Here is a 23,529-nt window from a genome sequence, read left to right on the forward strand (position 1 = left end):
CAATGGTTCCAGAGATCAAGAATTGTTTGTCGTGTTTCAGAATCTGAAAGTAATGACTAAAATGTGGCCTTGGTTTCGTTTGGTTTTGATGCGCAGAATGGGCTGTCTCCGCTTCACATGGCTGCCCAAGGAGACCACGTGGAATGTGTGAAGCACCTGCTCCAGCACAAGGCGCCTGTTGATGACGTCACCCTGGACTACCTGACGGCCCTCCACGTTGCCGCACACTGTGGTCACTACCGTGTAACCAAACTCCTTCTGGACAAGAGAGCCAATCCAAACGCCAGAGCCCTGGTAAACCTAGCCCAGTCCACATTAACTGAATACAGATCGACATAAGCAAACCCGCATTGATTGACCAATGGTTGTAGGCACAGCAGTGCATGGTTATAGATGTGTAGTTAATTCTAAATTTGTCACCTCCCACAAGCTGCCTGCCTACTTCATGCCTTCACAGTTTGCTATTAAATGATGGCAAGGATAGATTTAAGAGAACACCAAGGTAACATTTCCATAATTAGCAACTCATAGATAGGTATGAAACCTCTGGAGTGATAGCATTTTTAAATGGAAAATAGAAGTTGAAAAATAGCAATTATCAAGTAAGTTCTAGACACCTCTATATAGAGTCAGAATAAAATTGTAAAAAAGTTGAACTTTATTAATTTCTTTTTGACAAAGAAAGTTTTAAAGTGGCGAATAGATTTTACTATGTAAGATGATGTAAAATGTAAGCCTGTGAAGAATTCACTTGGAGATATTCCTTATTGACCTGATTACTCAGCCACAGGCTAATGGAAGAGTAATGCTTAGGGTCTTCTTGCTTCAGGAAGCATTTTATATAAACTATTTCAGGAATTGCTCAGGAGAAATCTGCAAGAGGCTGTCCCTAGAGCAGCTTCTGTTTCTCCCAAGTTCTAATATTGAATAAATCTTCTTGCTTCACTTATATTTTAACCATAATCATTGGAAGTATTAGATATGTACTAATTTATGCCTCTTGTTTCTTAATTCTCCAACTAAAAGCAAACCCTTTTTTCTATTTGTTAAATGGTTTATGTAAGTTAAATTAGTCTTTAGACAATCAATATTTAAGAGAATGTCATTAGAATTAGCAAATATTAATCTTATTTTTATTAGAAATTTTCCATTGGAATCAATTTATTTATTATTGCCTGGGAAGCAACTATACTTTTAGGTTTATGTGCAATTATGTAAGGATATTTATTTTCTTATAAGGAGGAAAGTACTCATTTTCATTTGGATAGTGGTCAATAAGCATGTAAAATATCACATTCTAATCACTGCAGATCTTTTAAGTGCTGCACATACATGTAGTTATTTATATCTGGCTTATTACATAGCTCATAAATGGGAAATTACTTAACAAATATTGTGAACAATAATGTCATTAGGTTAAAGAAAATCATATGCTTTCCTGAGAACTGCTAGTGTAGAAAAATATTGACTGATAAACAGTCCCTATTGGGACATGCAAAATTGTTAACTAGCAGAATAGATACGATTCTATATAGAGACATCATTGTTCAGATAAAAATATAATACTTAAATATAACACATAAGGATTAAGCATGGGGCTAGTTAACAAATTTTTATGTAGTTTCCCCTAATTGCTGCACATTAGCCCAGTATGGAAAGTTAGAAAATACCTTAAAGACTTCTCCACATTCCTTTGCTTCTAAGAGATACCTTCTTCCAGTTATTCCAAAAATTCTCCATACTTATTTTGAAAATATTTGGGAACTTAATAATCATTTCTTTTCGAAACAAAATGTATGTAATTGATATAAGTTATAAAAATATATTAAAATATAAGAAATATAACTTCTGGGTATTAAATATTATCAACATAAATAATGATTTCCACTAACATGCAACAACTCTTCATAAAAACTTTTTAATATAAACATTATAACTTCTGGATATAAAAAAACTATCAACACAGATAACGATTTCTGTTCATTTGTAACACCTATTCCCTAAAGAAAATAGTAGCTAGGCTGAAACATTTATTATAGTCATGTTCTTAGATTTTTGAAGTAAAACAGGTAATGATTTTTCCCTTTAAGAAATAGCTCATCATCAGAAAAACACATGCTTATCTTTGATGCATCTTTAAGCCATTCCATAATCTGACCAATCAGTATGCTTTAAAACATTTTAGAACTTGTAAAGTATAATTGCCTCAGTTTTTTCCTTCTTGGAAGAGTAGGCCCATGTAATTTTCTTCCTTTTTGTTTTCTCTGTAACCACACGAACAATGCCATACCTGCCCACCACATATAAACCAAGTTCAGAGCCTCCAGGAATACACCACCACTTTCTCTCTAAATCCAACACCTACAGCACTTGAAGAAATGGTCGCACTACATGAATGAGGATGTAACATTACTGCCTGCAATGTGCCAGCATGGAGTTGTGTGAGAATCATTTCTGCATGTTTTCAACTAACTTGATTGTCTTTTGCACAGAATGGTTTTACTCCACTGCACATTGCCTGCAAGAAAAACCGCATCAAAGTCATGGAACTGCTGGTGAAATATGGGGCTTCAATCCAAGCTATAACAGAGGTAGAAAAATGTTTCAGCTTGTCACGAAACATTCCTTCTCTTACTCCTTCTTCCCCTTCCTTCTGCCCATCTTCTGTCCTCTTCGCTCAAGTATTATTTATCTGAAGAAGCCCCAAAGCCCCCACCGGTGCAGAGGAGTAAAACTGCTGTCGCTTTGTTTCGCAGTCTGGCCTCACACCAATACATGTGGCTGCCTTCATGGGCCACTTGAACATTGTCCTACTTCTGCTGCAGAATGGAGCCTCTCCAGATGTCACTAACATTGTGAGTATGGCTTGGGTCAGAATAACCACAGGGAGAAAGAGAGGAAGCGTGTGGGTGTGTAGGGATGTTTGTGTGTGTGTGTGTGTGTGTGTGTGTGTGTGATCAAAGCTCAGCGGCTGAGCTTTGAGAAGAGCCCCCGTGATAACGTATTATTGAAATAATTGCTAGAAGGTCGCTGAAAGGAACCTCCGTAGGGTAAGAAATGTTTTACAAAGTAATAAAATGGAAGCTGTGGAATAAGACTGTGTCAGCTTCCTGGTGCAGATAAATTGAACATGCATCTTAAATACACTTATAAGACAAAATACATTTTAAAAGCTCCTCTGAACGTGAAGGAATGATTGATTGGAATAAAATATTCAGGACTCACTCTACTTGCTTGAGTGAATCATATTCCAGGAAATTTTGGTTAAAATATTGTCAGTACCATAATCAATTCTATCAAATGATTAACCAGAGATAGACCAATATTAGAAGATTTTTTACTTAATATCAAATTCTCCCTCCCTCCTTCAGTTACATGGATTTTCCATTTTCTAACCTTACTTTGATTTTTCCTTTTGATTTGGTTGGCTGAATTAGTTATAACTTGCAACTTTTTCATGTATTCTGAAATCCATGTTGGTCTTCAGACAACTTTTGTTCTGACAGTAAATGCTGGATATTCCAGAATTCTTCTACCTAATGTAAATTAGGATTTTTACCTCCCATTTCTTTATATTTATCTCATTTTCTTGGAGTCAGCCCAGTTAAACTTTGATCATTGAATACAGATTTTCTCCTGAGCAAGAGAACTTGCTCTGTATAAAATACTGTCATGTATTTGAAGCTCACCAGGACCCACTGGAATATTGAGATTTTTAAAAAAGTATTCAACAGAAATAACTCCCCAAATTAATCTTAGTGCTTATTATTAAAATGAATCATATTTTCAAAAGCAATTGGTTTACTATTGTTGCTAATTTTTGGTATTCCATTCCTTTTGAGTTGTGAAATGGAATGTTCAATTTTACTTTTTATTCATATTCCCTTTCATTTTTTCATTTCCTTGTATTTTATACACTGTTTCTGTGCTGAAGTTTCTGATGCATGGACAAAATCCATGTGAAATAAATTTATTTGATTTTAAATATGTGTTAATACCTCTCTTCATATTATTCACAATTGGAGTATAAAACCATCAAAGAATTGAAATATAGTCTGTATTTATACACCCCCCTAATTACAGCTTACTGATCCTAAAGTAATAATATATGCTAATTTTAAATTTCTCCACTAAGGATAAGAGTAATTTCACAACATGCCAATTTGAGTTTAATTTATGGTCACTTCTTGGAACTTTAAAAGAAATCAATAGCATCCTTCTTCTGTTCAGAGATGACCACCTCCCTTTTTAAAATTGAGACCTACACAAACCAGTACCTTTTAAAAGAAGTTCTCTGAGTACTTTCCCACTGTACTGTATTTTCCTTCTTTGCATTAAAATGCCTACAGGATCTCAGGAGCAATGGTAATACTGTGTAAAATTATATTATCATAGTAACATAGACAAGTATATTCTATGCAATGCTTGGTTGAAATCCCCCATGTTAATCGTTCTGAGGGGAGATTTTTGCAAAATCATCAAAGAAAAGCCACATGAAATGATTGTATGATTTTGCGGCACTCTTAATTTGCTTCTTAACTGACCAATTCCAAATTATTTGATGGTTATGTATTTGCTCCATATTGATATACTCCACTCCGCAAAAAAAACGAAAACAAAAGCAAAAAACTATATGGGCTACATATAGATTTTCAAATAAAAAACACATTTTTATTTGTTAAACAAAATATCAATTAAAACAATAAAAATGTTGACATATTTAGGTTCTTGAATACTCCCAAATTTGGCAATTGCTATATTAAACTTTAAATTCCACCTGTTGGTCATTATAAAGTTCTTCATTTTGTTTTATCTTCTCATTCGTCCATTACATACTCTTTCTCTTCAGCCTTCTCAAAACAAATACTTGAGAGCCACCTGCCAATGTAATCCTCTTCTCAAATGTGTTTCCTAGTTGCTTTTTGTTTGTTCATTTTAATTTTTGTATGATGTGTCCTTCAGAGAGCAGATACCATGTACATAGGGTTACCAGATAAGATGCAGGACTCCTGGTTAAATTTGAATTTCAGATAAACACCAAATAATTGTTTTTAGTATAAGTATGTACCATGCAATAGTTGAGACACACTTATACTAAAATAATTATTCTTTGTTGGTCTGGAATTCAGATTTAACTGGACATCCTGTATTTTGATATGCTAAATCTGGCAACCCTACATTTAGAGGAATTTAACTTTCTCTAGCAGTGGGATGCCTGTGAACTGGTGTATTCTCAGAACGTGAGGATATAGCTGCTGCATCCAAAACTCTTTGCAGGTTGATTAAGAAACGGTGTGAACACTGACTGCCTGCTTGCTGTGTCAGAGTTGGTCATTTCCTGACCCCGAAGTACCCTACCCTTGAAGCCTTTGTGTGTTGCCTGAAATCATGTTGCATTTTTGAATGCAGTGCTGTCTGTTGTGCTTTGATGCTTTACAACTGATGCAGCCAAAGTGGAAGTCAATGTAGCTGTCAGCAGAGTCAGTTTTAACAACTGGGGGAGGGGCATGAAATGTAGTACCTGCTTTGGACATGAGCATACCCATTCTCCTGCCAGTCTTGTTTTTGTCTCGAAATTCACTCCAAGTGTGAAGTGTACCAATAACTCAATCATGTGCAGATATTATTACCGCAAATCTCCCTTTCCAGAAGGCTCACAAATGCACTTGAAAACCCAGAAAGCCAGTTGTAATACATCCATAATCCAAAGTATTCATTGACAACTCTGGGAGTAGAAAACCCAGCACTTTTGGAGCTGTCCACAATGCAAAGTGGGGGACAATCGAGTTTTTCTCTTCTTACAGCAAATCAACGGATTCATGACTAAGTTCACACTTCATATTATGTTTAAGAATTTCCCCTAATCCTTAAAGTTAATGAGCTTAAGATAAGGAAAACAGGGCATTGAATAAGATGAGGTGCCCAGTAACTAAGAAATGGAACCTACTGATTAAAATATATATACCCTCTTTCATTTTCTTATTTATACTTATGTATAAACAAGGGTAACATAATATTAAAGGGTAAAGGCAATTTACATAAAGGTCAATTACCCAAAAATCATTAAATAAGAATTAAACAAGACCATTGTTTTAAAGTAGAGAGACCATTTGCATATATATATGTGTGTATATATATATATATATATAATGTTTTCTTTGTATATAATGTTTAATACTTTAGGTTTTATATCTAACTTGTCAATTTCAAATGTGAAAACATCATAAAAACAACTTATTTTAAGCATAAATAAAGGTACTAGAAATACTAAGACTAGTATTTGAAACCTTTTAGATTTTGAAAACCCCTCATTGATAAAGTTTGGCTTGTAAGCGTATAAATTCATCATTGAGTAGGTACTCCTGAGGCCTCTTTGACTTAACTTCTTATAAGGAAACTCATTTTTTGTCTTCATTCTGCTAAAATTAGTAAAATTGTTGTACTATTATAAGACTTAGAAATGGAATAAAGATTTGAGGGGTTTTTTTTTAGAGGCAGGTTTTAAGTGATATAGAAAAGTTAGAAATCATGGCTGTCTGAAGAGGAAAAATCTTGCCGTACATCCAAAGTCTGAAAAGTACTGCTGTTCCAGTCATAACTGCTGTTATTTTATGTAATAACATACTCCAAATACATTTACTCTACAAAAGTCAAAAGATGACATCAGAAAATAAGGCCATTAGAGGATAAATGAATTATCAACAAAAAGAAGATTAGCATAGACATCCAGTTTAATGCTCTCAAATTCAAATAATTGGAATTGAATTTCTCATAACTTCATAAGGAATGGGTCTCTGAATACTAGCAAAAAATGAACTCTGAGCTAAGTACCAAACTAAAGTTTGTCTTAAATCTGGGTTTAAGGGTTTGTTGTGCAAGTAATCAGAAGAAATTATTCACTGGAATTTGTCAAACGTTATCCAGTTACCTCAACCAACGTTGAAATCAATTTAGTTTATTTGGACTAGTTTACCTGGTTGAAATCAACCTTATTTTCTAGTATAGTTGTGGTGACTAAAATAACTTTTATTCCAATATCTTATTCTTTTATAACTGTAAAATTGTTTGAAAGAATGAATCCCTGCTTTCTTTAGAACTACATGTGGTTTTAAAATATGCAGATTGAAAAAAAAAAACCTTCTCTTAGAGGCAGTAATTAACAGGCTTCCCAATGAGAACATTCTCTGATGTCTAACCATCATCCTTCATGCTGCAGGTTAAGCTACCTTTTTCTGATAAGTGTGTCTTCCTTGATGCAGCATGAAGCTACTTCAGGAGACACCTGAAGCTCAGTGCTGCCCACCTCAACTGATGGCACTGTTAACATTGCTTTACTCATCTCTCAGTATTTCTCTCGAGTAACTGTCTGTAATTCAATACGCTCATCAATAACAAGCAGAGGACCTCCTGGGCAAATCAGATTCCTCGTATGAACAGTCTTTATCTAGTCTCATAACAAAAAGATAAAGCCAAAGTAAAAAAAATAGTTTATTTCAGAAGTAAATTTTGAATTCTGAAAAGAAATGACATGTATGGTAACAGATGATGTGATTTTTTTGCACTTTGTTGACTAGATTGGCAGCATCTAGAGTTTCTCATAAAAACGGGATAGAGCTGTAATCACATATTTAAGTGTGACAGATTTTAGATTTGAAGGATGAAAGGTAACTTCATACCACCAAAAGCAATTTAGGTTATGCCACGTTGACTGTGAAGTTAAACCTCAGGGTATCCTGAATGTTTGGGTAAGTTCACTGGTTTGTCATGAGTGAAAAAAAAATTAAACGCTTGTCTTATCCTTTTGAAGATGGAGAAGATACTGTTTTTCCAGACTAAACAATTATGAAATAATTATACCTTTTCATAGATTTCTGAAACTTTTGGATATAATGCTATCTTTCACAAAAAGGCACATTTTTATTCTATGCCATGCAGAGCAGTGGGTTTACTTATGATTGAATGATCTTTGTTTCCTGGCAGCGTGGGGAGACTGCACTGCACATGGCAGCCCGGGCGGGGCAGGTGGAAGTGGTCCGATGCCTCCTGAGAAATGGTGCCCTTGTCGATGCCAGAGCCAGGGTAGGTGCTGGTGCTTGCGGTTTTCTTCTGTTACGTGCATGAGTTCTATCCTTAAGAGATGCTGCTATTCTTCATCTCTTGATGTGGAAATGCCAAGGACTGTAAGTGAAAACATCAATTCAGTGACAGTTTTTCAGGCAAAAGTGAAATGGTATGGTAAATATACACAATGGAAAATGCACTTCAATTTCAGAAACACTAACATTTGAAAAAATAATACAATTTAGTATCTAAGAAATTTGGCATTGACTAACATTTTAATAAATTTTTTTTACCTATGAAAGCCCTTCCACATATATCTTCATTTTCATGAATTTTAACATTTTAACCTATTTTATATAGATACTATATATATTAAAATTTATTTCTTACCACCAAAGCCAATCAAATTTCCATAGACATTCCTTACTAGTAACTTAAAGACAAACCATATTCAAAGTTTTAATGTTTCCCTTCATCTGTTTTACTTTCCTGATTTCTATAATGTGTTCTACTTTTCTTCTTACTTTGATTTTCCATATTTAGGCATTCTACCCTTCCACTATTCCAAAATAAATGAATTTTGGCCTGGGAGATTGGATTCTCCTATTTCTGATTCCCACAACTTGACTTTTTTTCTTCTTCTTTTTAAAAAATGTCCCTTCCCAGTTGCTTTTTTCACCTTCTTCCTTTACACTGAATATTTTATCAATATCTTCTGTTTCCTTTTCCACGCTGTTTCATTAACTTTTGCACTAGCACCTTTGGGATTCTCATGGAATATTTAAACACTTTCGCTTCTTTTTCAATATTTGATATATCTAAGCTAGAACTCACTTCACCTTGAATCCTACCGTAGTGAGTCCATTTTCAAAACAGTATTGTATTGGAATGAAAACATTCAGCTGGAAACATACAAATTGTCATTTCAGACAAGTCATTTCACTTCTGGGTCTTTATTATTAAAATATAAGGGTTGGACTTAGAAACCTTGAAACTCCTTTCCAGACTTCTTAACATTCTCTGACTCTATGAATTTTATAGCATTTTTTTCCACAGACCTTCATGCAGAATCCAGTGATACGTGGGCCACCTTCATTACCCTAGTAGTTTTGATTTTTTTCTGCCTTTCTATCCGTTGTACAAGTAGTGTAATTTATGTTCTTTGGTACATATCATTGGCCTTCCAGACTTCTTAACATTCTCTGACTCTGAATTTTATAGCATTTTTTTCCACAGACCTTCATGCAGAATCCAGTGATACGTGGGCCGCCTTCATTACTCTAGTAGTTTTGATTTTTTTCTGCCTTTCTATCCATTGTACAAGTAGTGTAATTTATGTTCTTTGGTACTCATCATTGGCATTTTATGCTCTTATATATTGAATGCTTTTGTTATTCAAACTCTCTTCTTCCCTGCCTTGGCATTTTTCTTGTTTCCCTTCCCCACCCCCTTAAAGACTATTTTTTAAAAGCAGTTTTAGTTCCACAGCACAATTGAGAGGAAGGTGCAGAGGCTTCCCATAGGCCCCCTGACCCCATAGTCTTCCCAGTTATGAGCATTCCCCACCAGAGTGGTACATTGGTTGTGAGTGACGAACCTACATTGATACATCATTATTCCCCAAAGCACCTAGTTTACGTTAGGATTCACGCTAGGTGTTGTACATTCTATGGGTTTGGACAAACATATAATAACATGTATCCATCCTTATAGTATCATATAGAGTAGTTTCACTGCCCTAAAAATCCTCTGTGCTCTGCCTAGTCTCATTTCCTTTTAAGTTTACCTGGCAATTCAGCTGTTAAAAAAAATTTATGGTCCGTCAATGCGCTCTGAATATCTTGAACTTCATTAATTTTACCAGAAATTGTGGTAGTTTTCCTGGTAAATATTTTGTAATCCATACTTAATAATAAAAGGGTTTCTCATGAATCCCTCTTAATATAAAATAAAACTGCTTAATAGTTTGTAGTCAAATTCCCACATGCATGCACTTCTGAAAACTCCCTCTCTTAACTGAATACCATTGCTCTACAATTCACTCTCTTCCAAAGGGGAGATAGTTAAAATTATACCCACTACTACACTGATCTCCAAGGTCAAGATCTCTGGGTAGTCTGTGTTCTTCTCTATCAGGTGTAGAAATAATACCTCATGGTTATATAATCATGGGGCTAAGTCATATTTATGCCTACTCCCAATATATAATGAAAGAAAAGTCATATCATCACAATAATATCTCTCAGTTAAAAGTGCAAGCAGCATTCTCTATTCACCAGTCAAGAGCATAAGACATATTTTGCTGTACAGACTGGAAGGCTGGGGCTGCAGTGGCATGAGTTCCTGGGTCAGCCAATGTGCTTGTCCCCAGGGCCCTGCCCTCAAGAAGGTCCTTTCTTGTCCAATGTCCTCCATGGACATAGCTGAGAGGGCCGCTGGGACCTGCCCTTTTAGGAGTTCACTTGCTTTAGGTGCCAGTATTCTGTTGGCACAATACAGGGGCCTGGCATTTGCTTTAGGGATTGAGCAATCACAGGGCCCCTAGTCTTAAACTCACTTAAAACTTTAGTTAACTGCTGGTATATATGGTTCCTGGGAATCCTGTTAGCTAGTAACTTATAGCAGAAATTTTATCAAACATTTGAACCCTGTCCCAGCCTTTGCTATTTCTGTCTTTTGGTAAAAGGAGTTGGGGCTCAGCAAGTTTCCCTAATTTTGGAAACTAGCAGTGATGGTAAGGCAGAGCTTACGTCTTCCTGGATCAGGCTGTATCACTGTCAGTGATGCTTTATGGTGAGAGAATTATTGCCCCTTCTATTTGGAAGAGGCCTAGAGGATCAAGCTGCCCACATTTTTTTCTTTAGCTCTTCCCACGAATATTATCTTCTGTGGTTTCCCAATTCTTTGCCTTGGATAGAATTAGCTTTAGCTTGGAGTGGCAAATTCAACTTTTGCAATTCTACAGGGAAACAATTACCCAAACCTCCAAGGTCTTATAATCTCTGACTACAGGTGGAAAGACTTTCTTATCAAATTTGTAGGTTCTTCCCTTTTCCACTTTCAGATAGGAGCGTACCAAAAGTTGAAGAAAATGGGCAAAACAGCTTACTTCTTAACTTCCTGTTTTTTTTAAAAAAACAAGTACCTTAATGCTCTGAGAACCAAGAGACACTGATCGATAATTTAACCAGTTACTTGGCCACCACCAGTCAAGGACTGCCGCTTCTCAGCTATGGATTAAGGGGTCACCGTTGCCCTAATGCTCCCCCTCGCTCACTGAAAACACATGTTAGAGTGTGTCACTTGTAATACCCACCTCAATCAAATTCTGCTGGGCAGAAGTCCAAGCAGGAAACCCAGAAACAACAGATGTTCATGATAGCTATCCTCAAGTTCTTTGGTCTTTGATTGTGTTTTGTGTCCATTTATTTTTGTAACTTTTAATTCTCTCCATTCCTCTCTTTTCTCCTCTGTATTTCAGAGAAACTTGTATCTTTCAAGTGTTGTCTGTCTCCCTTCCTATTGAGAGACCTCTTGTCCTGTTAGTTTTCTTAGAGGCCATCATATTGTCTCTCTTTCTGTGGAATGAATAGACAAAGAAATGTCTTTAGAATCCAATGCCTGAATTCAAGTTCTGTTTTCATAGCTGCGTAACCTTGGACAGTCCTGGAAAACTCATTTAATTCCTCTAATCTCTTTTCACTGGAAAATGGTTGAATAATATATGTTACGCCTTCCTTTCAGGTCTAAGTATAGGACTTGTCAGATATGCATCATACATGAAAGAAGTTTATAAGGTGCAAATTTTTCTAAAATTCCAATTCTATTGCTAAAATAATTGTATTATTACTGTTTATTATTTAGTTCTTACCACCCTGAAATGCATGCAGTGCTATTTCATCTCTTCCTGTACCTTCCACTTAATACTTTTTTCCTTATAACTTTAAGATAAGGTGCATTTATTTGAACAGTTCTCCCTATTCTATTCTACCTTCTCCATTCATTCTTAGCCCTGGAAGTTGGCCCAGCTTTTCCTTTCTCACCTTTGTTATGACATGCCCTTGGGCAGATTATAGAGATATACCTCTTTTCATCACTAAGGTTACACACAATTTTCTTTTATCAAGACAATGGTTTGGCCTCGTTTTCTTAACACTGAAAACATTTTCCTGACCACACATTAGAGTCAGGTGATTTCTTAAGCCTTCTCCAGCGTGTCCTTCCTGTCCCTTATACCAGCTATCTCCTCTCCCTGTTTCTAAATGAGAAGCACTTGGCAAATACTTAACCCCATTTGCTCCTCGCCAGGCTTCCATTTCATCTTTGAAGCCCTGGATGTAAGTCCCAGACCCATCTGCAACGTTTCCTGGAACAACATCTTTTTAAATCAGATTGCAACATCTTCTTTATCCACAGTCTCTCCTTGAAGAAAATAACCAGCATTTGTATCCTTGGCTTGCTGAGTGGAGTAAGAACAAAGTTTTCCCAGCATCCCTCTTTTTTTTTTCCTCTTGATACAGTTCCCAGAATAAATACTGTCTCTTAGTGAAAGCTTTTGGATGAGAATCTAGGTCTTAGGGCTTCTGGACTAGATTTCTTTCTTATTCAGAACTATGAGCTGGTTTATATTTAAACATAAGTGAAGGCTGAGGCCTTAATGAGTTGAGAAACATTTTGGCATGCCCAGAAAACAGTGACCAAGTTCATGGAAATATCTACTTTTAAAAAAATTGAAGGAAGATTTTGTGACCAAACAGGTCATTCTATATAACAAGATATAAATTGTAGTCAGAGTAGCAGTAATTTCCTTTTGGGTAGGGGTTCCTGGAGATTCCAAGAAGACATCATGAAACATCTGAGTGAAATGTATTACTAGTGACGTTTGGTCTGTCCTGGCACTAACTGTTTACTTGATCTGAGTTGTAGGAGGAACAGACGCCTTTGCATATTGCCTCTCGCCTGGGTAAGACAGAAATTGTTCAGCTGCTTCTACAACATATGGCTCACCCAGATGCGGCCACTACAAATGGGTACACACCACTGCACATCTCTGCCAGGGAAGGCCAGGTAGACGTGGCATCAGTCCTGCTGGAAGCAGGAGCCGCCCACTCCTTAGCTACCAAGGTAAGAGGAATGGTTTCATGCTGGCATGGACCAGGAGCAATCCCAAATCATAGAGTGTCAAGAAGGGTAGATCTCCTGTAGGCCTCCGACTTCTTCCTCTTTGAATATTTTAGATTCATTTTCTAAATGACCAAGGGGGGTTGTGAGATTGCATATATCTTCAAAAGGAGGGCTGGATTCTCTTCTTCTAATTAATGCCGGTGTTGTTTCTAGAACTTTATTATTATTATTATGACTTGGCCACGCTGTGTGGCTTGTGGGATCTTAGTTCCCTGACCAGGGATCGAACCCGGGCCCCTTACAGTGGAAGCACGGAGTCCTAACCACTGGACCACCAGGGAATTCCCTCTATAAATTTAATTAAGATGATTTCCATAAAGCAAGTGTTATTTTCTCTTTACTTTCCATGATAAAAATCTATAATATATTCCCATGAATATATTATAGAAAAAAATACAATTCCCAAATACATTGAGCTAGTATTACTACTGAGGAAGATAATGTTGCGTTAGATTGGCAATACTGTATTTGCTGAGTTTTAGTACCACCTAGAAATTCACTTCACATAATCTTGCATTTTTCCATCCCTGGTGTCAGCTATTATGCCCTTTCTGCTCCCTACACTTTACCAGCTACACGGTGTCTAAACAGAACTGGGCTGAGAGTCACACTTTATTAGTTGTATTAGTTGTCATCTAACAAAGAATTTGACTTATGTTCAAAGTTTTGAACTAGGGCAGAGTAATTTTATCTCCACTTGATAGATTATATTTGCGATCCCCTCTTTGGATATGACTTAGAATAAAACACGAACACAGCTAATTGGAGCAAAAGAAATTGGACTAGTACAGAAGAGAAGAAGAACGAGACAGATTACAGCCTACAACAAGTGAATTATTCACAGGGCAAAATAATTCCCACAAATACAACAGTGATTCAGATTACTAAGGAACGGGCACAAATACTGCATCTGGGGGAGAAGGGAGTTTGCAAGTACGAACTGAAGTACTGTGGTGGCATCTGTCCTCTGAGAGGTAGAAGCAGCCTGCTTGCTGTTACGACTTACCTGGTTGCCTATGGCTATAAAACATGCTTTGATGTAAGAAGTTGGTAATTATTCAAATGCTGAAATCAGAAGGGTTGAAAGGATTTTTAAAATCTTTTTTTTAAAAACATCATAAACTAAACAACAAACATAGAGTTGATCCTTAAACAATGAGAGGGTTAGGGGCGCCCACCCTTCACACAGTTGAAAATCCTCATATATAGTCATGATAAAACAACCACAATCATTCTAAAACATTAAACATAATTTTGGTAAAGAAAAAAAAAAAAAAAAGAAAATCCTCATATAACTTATAGTCTGTTCTCATATCCACAGTTCTTCTGTATCTTGGGTTCTTCATATCCATGGTTCCACATCCTTATATTCAACTAACTGCAGACTGTGTAGTACTGTATTATTTCCTATTGAAAAAAATCCACATATAAATGGACCTTCACAATTCAAACCTGTGTTCAAGGGGCAACTGTGTAATAATAATAATAATAGTAATAATAACCCAAGAGAGACTGGGTGATTGTCTCATCAGATGAAGGTGATAAATAAATGAAATTTAGATATATAAAATACAGAAATAGAGAATAAAACATAATCCCTTGTCTTCTGAAGATTTTTAGAATTAAAAATATATCTAAAGCAATAGTAAATTAGGACAGTTAAATGGAAGAAACTATTAAGCAAAACAGTTCCACAGTGGAACTGACTGGGGTTTTGAAGGGTAGTTGACTCATCATCAGTAAAGCTATTTAAGTGTTGATAAATATCAGAGGGTAAATGAAATCCTGATGAGATTAACATAGGGGAAGAAGGAAGACATGTGATTCAAGAGATGCTTCCCGACCTCTATTTTGTGATTCTACAGTAAAGATTCTATGTAGTTTTGTCTAATAATAGTTTCCAAATTTATAAAGGGGCTGGACCGCTATTCCAGCAAGACTTTAAGGATAAGGAGTTTATTTTTTCTTTCTTACCACATGGCTTGTCTCAGGGAACTCGACTTCATCCTGAGTGTCACTCCGGTCATTGTGTGGATTGAGTTAGAGGGAAGAGAGCATTAACAACAAATGTTGGCTTAAATGGACTTCCTATATTTGCCCCACACTTGGAAAAAGCAGATTTACTCTCCTCCAAGGACTTCTTAGTACCTAATGTTCAAAAAGAGCAAAAAGAAAAATGACATCTTAGCTAAAAATAATTTGTGTAGTGACACTGTGAAAAAGCAGTATTGCTTCTTGAGGAATATTCTGTATTCTGATGAAGGCTTAAATGGTCTGAAGGATAAGCCCTATCTTAGACCACTTAACCCAGGCATGTTTGCTGTGTGTGTTTTGCAAGCCCGGGTCAGCTTTAGAATTCTCCCACTCCCACTGTAGTGCCAGAAGAACATGTGATTAGACTGTCTGGCCAAGAGGATGGATTTGAGATCATGGTGTAGGAACTGTGCCATCCTTGAGATCTGAGTCCAGGGACCTAGCTGTATTTGTAACACACTGCTAATTACAGAGAGTGACATTGGTTAGGCACACAAGACATTGAATCTGTTCGTGTAAACGTGTAGGAGAGTAGCAGTTTAAAAGTTTGATGTTAATCAGCTCAACATCCTGCCAGAAGTAGAGTGTATTTTCCGAAAGGAATTGGTCTTATATAAAGTGTGGGTCTTTTGAGACAAGGGATAAAAGTCAGGACGAGAGGTGCTTTTCAAACGGTGAACTGTTTTTGTTCTGTCCACCATTTTATCTTGCTATTTCTGCAGAAAATGCAATCAGCTGAATCACAAATAATTTTTTTTTTAATCATAGCTGCTGAAATACCCTAAACCTTAAATAAAGAAATTTGGAATTCAGGTATTATAAAAAGGATAGGAAAAATGAGAAAGCCTGGACAGGAGGTACTACTGTCTCAATCCTATTAATTTTAGAGGCAAGAAAAAGACAGGGTAGGTTTTTTTTTTTTCACTCACAAATCAGAGCCATTTTTCTGACACATAAATACCAAGACTAGAACGTCAAATTTCAGTCTCTAAGCCCTCAAGATAAAATTTCTTTTGTTCAGTCTGTCAAGCCAAACTCTTGCTTGTTAAACTTTATTCTTTGTCCTAGTCCTTGTTTATGGCTAACATTTAACGCTCCCAGTATTTTTCCCAAATGGAGAATCAACATAAGTTTGCTTAATATGTTAACCAGTAAAAAAAGATTTTGTTAGCCGTCACAAAGAAAACTGCTACATTTTACTTTTGTTATTCACATTTTCAGAAGGGTTTCACACCCTTGCACGTAGCAGCCAAGTATGGAAGCCTGGATGTGGCAAAACTTCTCTTACAACGCCGTGCTGCTGCAGATTCTGCGGGGAAGGTAAAAGTTTTCAAGCATATATGTTTGTTATATAACTCGGTCAAGTTGGAAGCTTGGGAGATCTGCATTTCAAGATATTTTGCTCATTCTTCTTAAAGGAATATGAATGTAATGGATGAAACTATACCAAATAGATATGATGGCGGTGTCCATGACCTGCCCACATATACACTGATTCAGAAGGTGTTTAAAAGAGCTGTGCCTCAAATGTGTGTTCCTGTCACAACAGGGCCCAGAACTTCTCTATGTTAAGAAGAATTCTTGGAATGTTAACGTAATAATCCTTACATGGCATTTTAGACTTTTAATTATGGTGGAATCAAGATGCCCTGTGCTAACTGAAAGCTCAACGTATCATTTTCAGTTTTAGTTACGTTTCTAATAAGAAAATCATGAGGTATTTATTTTTATTTTTCCTATTGACTATATTAATTAATTAACATGGACCTAATCGATACCAGTTTCCTTGCATCCTGGCAGCTTCAGGGCAGCTAATGCTAATTTATTAATACTGAAACTTCAACACACCCATTACAGAATGGCCTTACCCCGCTCCATGTTGCTGCTCATTATGACAACCAGAAGGTGGCGCTGCTGTTACTGGAGAAGGGTGCTTCCCCTCATGCCACTGCCAAGGTGAGGACCACAGAAAGGATTTACAGACTGTAGGGTGTAACTCTAATCTGACTGGACATGGGAACTGTTTTTTAAGCACATGGTGCTGATATAACTGCAACCAGTCTTGGCAATAGTAGCTTTTGGTACTGTCCTTGTTTTTTTTTTCCCCGACAGTTTGCTTCCACAAAGCCTTTTAAGATTTTTTTTTTTTTTTTTTTTTTTTTTGTTGCGGTACGCGGGCCTCTCACTTTTGTGGCCTCTCCCGTTGCGGAGCACAGGCTCCAGACGCGCAGGCTCAGCGGCCATGGCTCACGGGCCCAGCCACTCCGCGGCACGTGGGATCCTCCCAGACCGGGGCACGAACCCGTGTCCTCTGCATCGGCAGGCGGACTCTCAACCACTGCGCCACCAGGGAAGCCCAAAGCCTTTTAAGATTTTTTACAAGTTAGTAAATACTAAGGGGACGTGCCCAGGAACCAATAAAGATGACTCTGATTGCCAACACTCAGTGTTTTAGGCACACAAGTATGAGTTTTGAGAAATTAAACGTAAGAAAGGCAGTCCAGGTTTTCCCTTCTCTCGTATAAACAGAATGTCGTGATACACCTACCCTTTTATTCACTCATTCCTTCTGACTTCAAATTTTTCACTGTGCTCTATATGAAAGACTTTTTGTTTTTTACATGTTTCATTCGTGTTAACTATAGCATACATCCTTCCAAGTTCCTAGGCTAGAAATGCATTTTGGGGGTATGTGTAGCACCAACTCATAAAATAGCTCCAACTAAGACTTGAACCTTTGGACAGAGTGTTTCCCACCATTTGAGCTGCCTCTTTATTACGCTGAAAATATACATAAATGTCATATAACAGATAAAGTCATCACTGTATCTTTCATTTATTCATTCAGTAAATATATATTGAGAAGATGTCATAGTTTATTTAAAAAGAGAAATATTTCTTGTGGTGGGAAAATATCCATGCTATGTTAGATGACATAATAAAGCAGCAACTATTACCACTTACATGCCAAACACTGTGCCTAGCATTTTACATGCAATATCTCATTTAATCTCATAATAATCCCATGAGATTGGTATTATAATGATTTCTATTCTATAGATGAGGAAGTGAGATTTAAATAGGTTACTTTGTACGTCCAAAGTCACATGACTACTAATTGACAGAGCTAGGATTTGACCTCAGACAATCTGACTTTAGAGGCAGCACTCTTAACCACTAGGTCTACTGCATCCCAAAGCAGTAGAGGAGAATTATTCCACTTCTATTATATAACTATGTACATATATGCTCACATGTCTATTTAAATTATACACATTATACATATATAATAAAATAGAATATTCTATGTGAAAGTATATTTTGTATATAAACAAATTATATATAATAAACTATTATATATGTATAACTTTGTACCCATACCTATATATAGATCTATATATGTATGTATATATACACACATATACATATTTTATTGCTACAAATATATGGCTTATAATAAAATATTTAAACTGTCAAAAGAGCAGGACAAATTTTTTTATTGCACATACCATCCTTATTTCTTTATAACCCTTTCTCTGTAATCTCATCAATCATGTATTTGTTTTATGTCTTTCTTCCTACTAGATTATAAACTACTTGAGGACATTAATCATGTTATATTCATATTTGCATATCTCTGAGGTATCTCATTCAGTATTATGTGGGTTCTCAATAAATTTGAAGGAAGAATGAAGACTGAGCAACTATTCCAATGGAATAAAAAAAAATATGCTCATTTAACATGCCAGTATTTTTTTTCATTAACTTTCTAGGCTGACGATTTTGAACAAAGATATGACTTTATCAACACCCAATACAACACATGTATATAAAGAAGGGATTGTAGTAAAACTATAAAACACGTGTTCTCCTCCCACAATGGGCTCTCAATGTACCAGGGAGAAAAGACCTAACTTATAAAATAACGTGTATGGTTCTTCCAAAGAGACAAATGTGCCCATGATCTCCAGCCTCTATAGAGTGTGGTCCTTACTCTTTGGCACACGTGAACAAAGTCCAGATCACTAGGGAGAGCATCCTCTACTCCAGGGTCCACAGAGGGGGGCTTCAGGAGGCTCCTCTAGTGTCTTCCACTCATCTGACCTCGCCTGTCAATCAGCATGAGTCCTGTAGCTCGGGGGCCGCTCCGAGAAGCTGCCAGTTGGTTGGACCCCACCCCTAACTCCACTTTTGACACGCTATTCACTACAGTTCCCCACCCCACCTCTCAACACACGTGGTCCCTTGGACCCTAGAACCTCTTTGCTTCTTTCTACCAAAATCCGGAATCTTTTCTTAGTCTTCATCGGGTTTTGCTGTTGTTATTGTTATTTGGTTCCAAAAACTTTGACTCTACGTGGAGTTAGGAGGGTTCTTCAGACTTGCAGGTTGAGTATCTGCTGGTCAGTCAGACATCTTATATTACTAAAAATTTGACACTCTCTTTGATGATCTCTTATGTTGTTATGTTAAAACCTCCCTGTCCTTCTCCACGTAGGTCTCTGACTTTACCTAAACTTGGTAGGTTTACTGATTCTTTGCTTAGCCTTGGTAAAGCCTGTGCTGCAGAAATAGGGGGAGTTGGGGCTGAAGAAAGCCCACCGTAGCCAAAAAAGTGTTTAAACTTATAGGTTCCACAAAAATCTATGTGCCCTTTTATTCAACAGAGCCCACGGTCCAAGTGCAATGTTCTAGAGGACGTGGAACATCAAGGACCTATGAAAGGACTTCCAAGAAGAGCTGCTGAATTTCTTGAGCAGCTTAGAGGGAAATATTCATCTGAACTGAAAGATGCTTATTTTGGCTTGGAGAAAGGAAGACAGAGTAGATAGATAATGTAGGGATGTTTGAAGATCAAGGTTTCATGACAACACATAAGGGCATTTAAATTCTCAAAACTCCTTTGTATTTTTTTGGTACCCTTTGCAGTTAGACTTCAGGAATCCCCATGACCTAAAATTCTTCTTAGAGTTTCAAAAGAAGCCCTTGATCAACATGCAGTCTTTCCCTTCAGCATGCCACAGGCAGTGGCAAAGCCACTGCTTTTCATTTCTATCACGCATTTTTCATGGAAAATTCTACCTGACTTGATAAAGAAAAGGAAAGGAAACAATACAGGTTCCAGACTTACACTTGTTCCAGGGTTTTGTTTGTTTGTTCTTTTAACTAAGTATGGGGTTTAAAGTTTGGCTGTTGTAAACGAAGTATGAGTTCCTCTGGTCCTCTCCACAAACTCCCACATAAAACTAGTAGCCTCTTATTGCTACTTTTGAGCAGTTTGTAGAGATGAAGGGGGGGATCCAGGATTTTAACTGACCACCTAATAGGATTAATTAATTAATTAACCTAATAGGATTAATAGAAGCCTATTTTATTAATATCTTTTTCACCAGAATGCAGCCCCTTAAGGACAGGGATCAGGTCTTATCCACCTCTATATCCCCACACCTAGCACACTGACCAGCACACGCTAGGTACCTACTAAATAGCTGTTGAATGAGTAAAAAGTACACATTAGTAGGAATGTTATAACAAGACCATAGAAATCCATTTTATTCTCTTCTATTAAAACCATGTGTGAAATGTAGTATTCAGTTCCAGGCAGCACAATTCAAGAGCTATATCGACAAACTAGCATCAGTCCAGAGCAGGTCATCCTTAATGGAGAGAGCTCTAGAAATGGGGCTTCTGTCAGGAATAGTTGAAGGAATGGGAGATTTAGCCTGGAAAACTGAAGACTAAAGGGAGATATGAAAACCATCACCAGGTATTTAAAGGACGGTCACATAGAAGAGGAATCTGGTTTATTGCTCTTCAGGGGCAGCATTATGAGGGGGAGATTTTAAGCTTTGGGGCATTTGTGTCTATATCTGTCTTACATGTAAGTAGAATGGGGTGCCTTGTGACATGGGTTGCAAAGATTTGGATGTTGTTGGATGGAAACTTATGATGGGCAAGAATTTGGATTTAGTATAAACGCACTTTTAACTTTTCTGTTGATTAGAGATTCTTATTTCCTTCAGACATATATCATGGCAATTGCTAAGCTTACAAATTACATGTGTTTTATCTTTACTTTTTTAGAATGGCTATACTCCTTTACATATTGCTGCCAAGAAGAATCAAATGCAGATAGCTTCCACACTCCTGAACTATGGAGCAGAGACGAACATTGTGACAAAGCAAGGAGTCACTCCACTCCATCTGGCCTCGCAAGAGGGGCACACAGATATGGTCACCTTGCTTCTGGATAAGGGAGCAAATATCCACATGTCAACCAAGGTATTCCGGCTTTGCCTGTTGCTTTAGTGAAGAGTCTTCTGAATGAATGTAAATAGAAACCAATCTAAGATCATTTGGAACAAAAAGGGGGCAGGTTTGAAAGAGAAACAAGAATATCTCATAGAATTCAAGTGTAGCAAAGGAGTCAAGCCTCATGAGGGACCGGAAGATCACAAGGAAGCAGGAGTGAGGCTCACAGACTCTGCCTGTAGGGCTGCATGTTTGTATCTTGACTTTTCCCGACAAGTCAGTTTCATTTGCCTCTCTCTGTGGATCTGCTTCCTGTGCGTCTCTGTGTATGTGACCAAAGAGGCTACCCTATAGCTGCCAATAGTCAGCATCGCTGCAATTCAAGCAGTCAGTCCAGATTGCCATGGTACCTGCTGGTCCTAATTCCAAATTCCAGAGAGGGAGAGAGGTGGCAGTTTCATCTGGGTTCCGGCCCAAGCAATTGCTTCGAAGCTGCTGGTCTGTGCCCATGACCTAAGTCATTTTCAGCTGGGCTGAGCTTCCGAGGCACCTGTTGGTTGGGAGCAGGGAACTCAGTAAAATAAAGATTTCTGAGCCAGCTTCAGTTGAGCCTAGCTCGGCTGGTTGTTGTGGAGGTGGTCAGATAAAGCATCTCTCCAGAGAATAGCCTTTGTGGACAGCATATTAGCTCTAATAGAGTAATAGTTAGGGACATATCAGAAAAAGAGATTATTCAAATATTTAGATTTTTACAAGTACGTGTCAGTCTCTCTCCATATATAGCTATGCCCCTATCTTATCTATATCTATCTATATCTGTATCTGTATCTATATATTTATATCTATATATACTTCTGTGTACTCCATTGGAGCCAGCTGCTGAGAAACAAAAAATTGGAGCCTGTATTTATAAGTTAGCTCATCAGTTAGATCTCCTAATACTTTTTTGTAACACGTGGTGTGGGTTTAGTGAAAATTAAGTTTCTTAGGATTTTCCACAAATATACAAATAAGATGTTTTCCACATCTCACTGTTGAATTAATTAGTACTTTTGGAGACTCAGTTGTAAGTTGGTCTTAATAACATTTGTAAATGGGTCGTGTAGCTTATGTCCTTTAGAAAGAGCTGTGAAAAAGACAGGCCTGTCTTGAATGCCTCTAGAGCCCTATTCTGTGTCTTTATCACTCAGAAGTGTTCCAGTACATCCCTTGCCCTTCCGCACTTCTCTCTTCTCTATCGAAAGGCCTCTGAGATCCTTTTTTAAAGCATGGTGATACTAATTACACGGTTAGCCCTCCAAAAGATATTTGCATTTTAACAAGAATGAACATGATGAAGCCTTATGGTGAAATTCAGTGTGTCAGACAGTCATTAAAGTCCCAGGCATGGATTTCCTTGTGGTCGTTAAAATCATGCCTCTCAGGTGGTCTTTTACCCCACTGGGGATAGTCTCACCATGAAACCAATAGTAGAATATTTCATTTAACATCAGTATACAAATGAGTCATGTAAGTGTTTATTGTCCATTAAAAACAAATCTTCGTTAAAAAATAAACACAAGAAATCCATAAACAAATCAGGCAAAATTTTGAGTAGAATGGAAATTCTAGACATTTCATGAAACTGATCACACAGTGCTTCTGATGGTGTAATTTTTAATTCATAAAAATTATAGATACATATCTGGAATCAGTTCACTATGTTCTCCCTGATAGTATTCTTCTAAACATATTACTTCCTTTGAGAGAATTTTAGCAGTCAATCAGCAAATATTTAATGAGTATTTTTGAATATTTTCTCCACTCAGCAATGGAGAAAAATATTCAATTTGAATCACAAAGTATTTATGTTATCTTTATAACAATGATTTCAACATTGGGTGGTGTCTTAAAGACAAAGGCATGATGTACTGATATTTGCTACTAGAGTAAAATGTTAGTAAATATGTTAAGATATATCTGAATAACAATATAATATATAAAAATATAACCCTGGCT

General features: G+C 37.0%; 1 protein-coding gene across 2 annotated transcripts in view; it reads left to right on the forward strand.

Annotated features, from left to right (window-relative positions):
- ANK2 (ankyrin 2) overlaps positions 1 to 23,529 on the forward strand; it is a 242,204-nt gene that overhangs the window by 108,970 nt on the left and 109,705 nt on the right. For both annotated transcript variants that reach the window (XM_060012911.1, XM_060012912.1), the window contains 8 exons: positions 97 to 294; positions 2,493 to 2,591; positions 2,757 to 2,855; positions 7,981 to 8,079; positions 12,988 to 13,185; positions 16,501 to 16,599; positions 17,137 to 17,235; positions 21,364 to 21,561. In XM_060012911.1, coding sequence (XP_059868894.1) covers positions 97 to 294; positions 2,493 to 2,591; positions 2,757 to 2,855; positions 7,981 to 8,079; positions 12,988 to 13,185; positions 16,501 to 16,599; positions 17,137 to 17,235; positions 21,364 to 21,561 — 1,089 coding nt within the window. The remainder of the gene's footprint in view (positions 1 to 96; positions 295 to 2,492; positions 2,592 to 2,756; positions 2,856 to 7,980; positions 8,080 to 12,987; positions 13,186 to 16,500; positions 16,600 to 17,136; positions 17,236 to 21,363; positions 21,562 to 23,529) is intronic.

Source organism: Delphinus delphis, chromosome 5 (assembly GCF_949987515.2).
Source record: "Delphinus delphis chromosome 5, mDelDel1.2, whole genome shotgun sequence".
Classification (NCBI taxonomy): Eukaryota; Metazoa; Chordata; class Mammalia; order Artiodactyla; family Delphinidae; genus Delphinus; species Delphinus delphis.